This window comes from Penaeus japonicus, unplaced genomic scaffold (genome assembly GCF_977035675.1).
Source record: "Penaeus japonicus unplaced genomic scaffold, GWHDUDI00000001_assembly GWHDUDI00000015, whole genome shotgun sequence".
In the NCBI taxonomy this organism is placed as follows: domain Eukaryota; kingdom Metazoa; phylum Arthropoda; class Malacostraca; order Decapoda; family Penaeidae; genus Penaeus; species Penaeus japonicus.
This window is the reverse complement of record NW_028234417.1, coordinates 11,405,384-11,412,199: the sequence shown is the minus strand read 5'-3', so window position 1 is coordinate 11,412,199 and position 6,816 is coordinate 11,405,384. Positions and strand designations below refer to the sequence as shown.

Here is a 6,816-nt window from a genome sequence, read left to right as displayed (position 1 = left end):
TTATATGTATGCATGTAAGTGCATGTATACAGCAACTACGTACACAAACGCACGCACACACATATACACACACACGCACGCACTCCATCAACATTTCTAGAATATTCTTGCTTTGGTGCAAATCATTCGACCCTGAAAAATTTCCTGCCACTTGATAACTAATCAACAGAAATTTAATCACAGTAAATTCACATTTATCTAATCTTAACAAAGTACCCCAGGCAAGTAAGAACAGATTTCTTAGATCCAGACTAAAGCAGAGTCATGCGGCCACTTGAAGCGCCTTAATGCCCTAGAACCATGGACCAATATGAGTAGCTTGAAGCGTGTGTACAAGATATCATCTTATCTATTTCTAATTTGTTCAAGTGGGCAAGTGGGAGAGGAGAGGGGGGAGGGGGCAGGCTGAACTATTCCTCAGCAACCACTTTCCATAGCTTTTTCAGATCAGACACTCTCCTGTACTCAAAAAAGAAGAAAAGAAAAAATGTCCATTATCAAATCAACATTGACTCTCGCTTCCCAAGGTGACATGGACGATCTTATAAACACCTCTTCGAGATTGTGACACTTGTCTTTCGTCTCTTATTCATATCGCTATCTGTACGACGCGTAGGTGGCTAGATAAAAGCTCACAGATTAGAGGTAATAATATTGATAAATTCCTTTGGTCCCGAACGTGATATCAAAACAACACGAAGTTGACATGATATTAATTAAATCCACAATGGGATTAATTCCTATTATCGTTTCTACAATAGTTTCACCAGACTTCGCGATGCTACAAAAGCACTCAGTTCGACCTCCCAATCGCGTCGTCTCCCGATGGCCTTCTCACTGGAATGACTGATAAAGTCTTGAAGGCTAAATTGCTCTTGTGTCATGTGAACTGCAGGTCTGAACTCGGGTATACAACTGCGCCTCATCCCACGGGCACGTAAAGGGATGCGCGGTCTCTGCTTTAAAGGCAGTCACAAAACATTACGCTTCTACCCGTCTAATGAACGCTCAGTTCATTAGACGAAGGAAGACTATATTCTTAACTTATCACGGAGTGGCCTACTAATTTCGTTTTAAAAGATTAGAAGTATATGCACACATCTCTCTCTCTCTTTCTTACACACACACGCGCACATGCACAGTGCACACGCACACACACGCACACGCACGCGCACACACACATACACACCCGGCACACACACACACACACATGCACACACACGCGCGCGCGCGCACACACACGCACACACACACACACAAACGCACACGCACGCACACACACACACACACACACACACACACACACACACACACGCACACGCACACACACGCACACGCACACACAAACGCACACGCACGCACACACACACACTCACACAAACACAATGCGCGGCTAATTCAGTGACAGTTTCAACTTATTTTTATCCTATTTGTAACCTGGCAACTAGATCCTATCACCACATCTGCAAGTGACAATTCTACCCATGAAATTACTATAAAATAATAAATAAATCGTGCATTTTGAAGAGATGAATGACCAGCAGTTTTGCAGTTCGAGACTTTTTTTGTCAAAATTTCCTGCACTGAAAGTAATGCTATGACCAATTTTATATATTGCCATTCGTAATTTCCTCCGACAGATAAAACACAGATGGCGCACCTTCATCGAAATTCCTTTTAAATGAGTTCTGCCGCTCTCAACACGTAACCTTACAGCGGTCTTTAAACAACAAACCGTTTCCTGTACGAATCCCCTCTTGAATTACGCCAATACAAATCCTAATACATTTATATTCAAAGACATAACAGTTCCACGCAGCCAGATTCTTGAATGAATTCCCATTTGAATGGTGAACATCTTAACGTCCACGTACAAACGCACACACATTCTTCCAGGACATAATCCGTTTGTACTCACCGAAGACGTGGATCATGAACGAAGCGAAGACGACCACCCAGCCCCAGCCTCCGTCTGGGGGCGTGGGCATGGTCGTGACCTCCTGGTTTTCCTCGCCTTCGTCTTCCATGTCCCCCTTCCTGGGAGATACTTCGTGTTGTGGGACCGTCATGACTGGGGTGTGTGAGAAACCGGTAGCGGTGGCAAGGTTTTGTCACGAGCTTGTTGAACCGGTTTGTGGTTCTCTTTCCACGCCACCAAGGGCTAGCGAGTTATCGTTTCGCTTCTTGTACTGACCCCTTCTTTCTTCTTTCTTCGTGCTAGTCTGGAATTAGCTTGTAAGTTTATGATTGGCTTGTCAACTAATCACACTTCATAGAAGCGCATCGGCGTGCCAGAGTGATACATACTTTCACTACGAGTGGGCGGCTTTCACTACTAGCGGCGGAGATCTTCAAGTTTAGACTACGGTGAATGTTGGTCATTTGATAACCAGCTATACCTACGTGCTGATTATGTCGTTACCTTCAGCACCTTTTCACGCAGCGCAATCTTATCTCAAAAGACTATCGCCTAAAGGTAGAAATGTAATTGAGTATACGTGATAGTGGCTGGACATTGGCAGTTCTGTTAGTGTATACAGAACATAAGGCTGGAATCGAATCTATTAGGTAATGTATTTGTAAGTATTATCGAGATGTAAGGTGTAACTCTGAACTCTCTCTTTCTCTACGGCCAGCGTGCGCGGAACGTGGCAAACAGGTGATCACAGTAAACAAAGAACTCGGCAGGTTCTCCTTCCGTAAGACTTGGACATCCGGAATAAATCACATCTGAGGATCACATAGAGAGATTTCCTTCAAAACCAGGTAAACTGCCTGCTTGGGAAATCTCCGCTTGGAAGGTAAACCTATAAAGGCCAGATACTGACCACATCTACACTAACCCCTTAGGAGTGAAACTGCTGTGACGAGTCGAACTTTCTTTCGACTCAGGGCGTTAACCATAAGGTCTCGAGTTTTCGTTATCTGTCTACCATCTAGGGGAGTGTGTGCGTCTCCGAGGTTACTACACACTCATTCCCTGACAAAAATCAATGAGTCACTTTGGGATGCAGAGCTGAAACTTGGCGTTTGCCAGCACTCGCTCTTCTCGCCTGCGGTGTTAAGTCGTTCTTCTTAGCATTCAACTTCTTTCCCTCATGAAGACCTTCGTTGAATGTTTCTTCGGAGATCGCCTGCACCGAGTAGCGTAGAGATACAGATTCTACTAGTTCGCGTCTCGTATCAGTTTCTAGCAATGTGCATTCAGTTCTACACTTTTTTCCATGGGAAACAAGATAAATAATACCATACGCGATGGAGAACTAATATGTTTATCACAACGTGCAATCCAAATTATTAAATTGGCGACACTACTCTAAATAAAGGAGTACGGAGACAGGTACCCGAGACAAAGAAAGTCTGCCACATGGATCTCGTCTCGGAGAGCCCAGTGAACGCAGCCTTCTCTCACGAATGTTTGAAGAGCACTGACTGCTGAGTGCGGCGGTCGTCGATAACCTCCGCTTAAAAACGGGAGCCTCCGCTCAGTCGCCGCGTACCCCCCTTTTCCCTCTTCTTCTCATTCTTCTCTTTCTTCTACTTCCTTTGTGTTTCTGGGGAATAGTTATTTAGGACTTAAAAATCGCGGCGTTGCTTCCCGCAAAACAATGCTGACCTGATCTGTTCCACGAGTTTGCCATTGCTGGATCAGTCTAGATGGAAACTCGACTTTGATTTTGTTGTTTTATAGTGAATAACAAGTTTACTCGGAATGACTCAATCTAAAAATAATTTCGTTTTGTGTGGGTGTATCCTTTATACCATTTTTATCATAGTACTTAAACATTAGCTTCTAGACAGGCTATGTGTATAGGCCTATCGTCATAACCGTATGTACGGTACATATAAATTCTGGCTATCAAATGCATATAAATACTAATTCAAATAAACGCAAACATACATATAAGTCACACACACACGCACACACACATACACATACACATACACACACACACATACACACACACACACATACACGTACACACATACACGCACACACACACACACACACACACACACACACACACACACACACATATATATATATATATATATATATATATATATATATATATATAATTCATTTATTTTATCATCTATCTAACAGTTTATCTATCTATATGCACACACCCTTACATGATAACCCTACATATGCCAATAGATAAAATATGCAAAATTGATATATAATCGACCAGCCCAATTTTCCTCGGGAAAATATCAAACCGACCCCAAGCTTTCCTAGAGAAATGGAATAGCAACTGCAGGCACGTGTGTGAACTCGCTCTAAATCAAGCACTTCTATTCGTGTTACACTTTGATCACTCAATCTAGGGAATCCGCGTCGCTCAAGTGCTAGTTCGGGCTTGAAAACAAGTTTGTTTTCCTTCCTTTCTTTTTTGTTTGTTTGGCTGTTCGTTCTTCCTTCTTGCTCGCTCTCCCTCTCTCAGTGATGCAGCCTATTGTGTAAAATAAGAATATCGGCGAACCTTTAGTTCACCTATCATTATATAATGACACACACACATACATACATATATATATGTATATATATATACATATATATATATATATATATATATATATATATATATATATATATATATGTGTTGTGTGTGTGTGTGTGTGTGTGTGTGTGTGTGTGTACACATGTATATTTATATGTATTCATATATATATACACACACACATATATATATATATATATACATAAACATACGTACACATACATGTATGTGTTTATATATATATACATCATAGGAATAAAATATTTAGTTTCGAGGAGGCAACGTTTTAATTCGCCGCCACGCACTGAGCAGACCCAAGCAGGCAAGCAAGCATCCGGTTTACAGCAATTGGGTGTTCTACTGACTCATTTTTCAACCTCACTAGAAAAATAGGTCAGGTTGAGTGTGCGTCTGGTAACAACCGCTCCACCCTTGGCACTGAGGTGGATTCGGAGAGTGGAGCAACCAGCAAATGCAGGTCAGTCCTATCATCATCCACTTGTTTCTAATTCGCTCCTCCCAAGAAAACGAATTTGTTGCCATGGGTTTCGCGATGGTTAGCTTACGGACAGTGAAATGGCCATTGGGTATCATCAGTAGGGACTCTGCTGATGACTGGTCTCTTGTTTTCCCGTATTGCAATAAAACAGATTTTTCCATTCTTTTTTGAGGGTAACAAATATCAGTTAACAAGAATATTATCAAGAATGGATAAAGCATTATATAAAAAAGGATTACAGTAAATGAGTATGTAGTCAAAATGTTTAACATAAGTCTAATTCTATATAGTCCTCAATAAAAAAACAAAACAAAACAAAAAAAAGTTCCACTTACATTTCTATTCTTTTTGAAAGCTAGATTCACGTCGCGACAAGCAGATGTTTATCCAACTGTCTAAGCACCAGGAGTGAAATAATCGAATAACCAGCTAAAGTGACGCTAATATTGTTGACTCGTCTGAGGGTGTTCAGACCTAAAACTACAAGAGATAACTGGCGTGGCCGCTGACTGACAAATTCAAGATAAATCAGCAGGCGAAACAAAGCGAAAGGGACTGTATCAGTTAAGGGAATGTCCCTCTTCTTGAATGAAATCATATGACAAGCAACATGCACTAGATCCAAATAGAAAGCGAAATAAAGGAAATGACAAATAAACATGCCTGTAAAGCTTCATAGAAATGGTTCCAACAGCACTCAGTTCATCCGCACAATTCAGAAGACTTAAAAAATAAAATAAAAACAAAGGTATATCGAAAATTGTAAACATACAACAAGAAGAGTCATTATAAAACTGCCAGTAGACTTGAAATTATGTGTAGATATAAATATTACACGATAGTTGTTGTTTTTTCAACAGATAAATTACAGGGTGAAGAATGGGGAATGTGCTGGCGAACTGGGGGACTCGAAGACCATGTGTGTGTGTGTTTGTGCGTGTGTGCGTGCGTGCGTGTGTGTGCCCGTGTGTGTGAGAGAGAGAGAGAAAAAAAGGCCAGCACGCAGGATGAAAAAAAAAATCGTTATCAGAAGTTACAAAATAGATATACGGAGTACTGACCGGGAATGAACATTTATTGATTCAAGTTTTCGTATTAGAAAAAGAAAAAAACAACATAAAAAACACATTTTCACATATGTGTGAAAGGGATCAGCCATTCAATAATTAGGTGAATCATCTATTCCTCCGTGGTCAGCTGGGGGAATAATAATCCTTTGACGTATCTCAGTTCTGACCTCATGACATGGCAACAGGGATCTTAAGGCAGGCCATATGTGGAGAACAGAAAACACACAATGTTGCGACTTCCTTTTTTCATGGAATTCAAGACATCAAACGAAACTGAACGAAATGACCAAGATGAATATTTAACATCAAAGATATTCTGGAGATACATATTTTTTTCAACATTATCTTTCAGTTTTATGGCGAGACACAAAATTCTTATGACCATCCACATAGGGTTTTAAAAATTTATGTAAAGAGGATAACGAATATACTACTTGTCCTTCTCATGTTATTATTTACATTCCAAAATGATAATTAATTAATTCACTTTTAGCTGCATTTAAATGAGGTTATTAGGACTTATCTGAGAGACATGAATTATATATCCCGTTGAAATAAAATAGCGCCATTACTTATTGTCATTTCCAAAATCTGATATACATCCCCCACCTATTTTAAATTTTAAACAGTTTTAAACCGTTGCATGTACTTCTTTCCCTGGCCGCGTTTTGGCGATTAGAGTCAACACAGATTTTTTTGTTTCAGGTTAGTAGTAAAATTATGGTAAACAGCAAACTATTTT

At 40.4% G+C, this 6,816-nt stretch overlaps 1 protein-coding gene across 1 annotated transcript in view; it reads right to left on the bottom strand.

The window, feature by feature from the left end:
* LOC122251790 (Monocarboxylate transporter 1) overlaps window positions 1-3,430 on the bottom strand; it is a 59,759-nt gene extending 56,329 nt beyond the window's left edge. The window contains exon 1 of the mRNA XM_086544203.1: window positions 1,919-3,430. Coding sequence (XP_086400329.1) covers window positions 1,919-2,069 — 151 coding nt within the window. The 5' untranslated portion in view covers window positions 2,070-3,430. The remainder of the gene's footprint in view (window positions 1-1,918) is intronic.
* Between the last annotated feature and the right edge of the window lie 3,386 nt (window positions 3,431-6,816).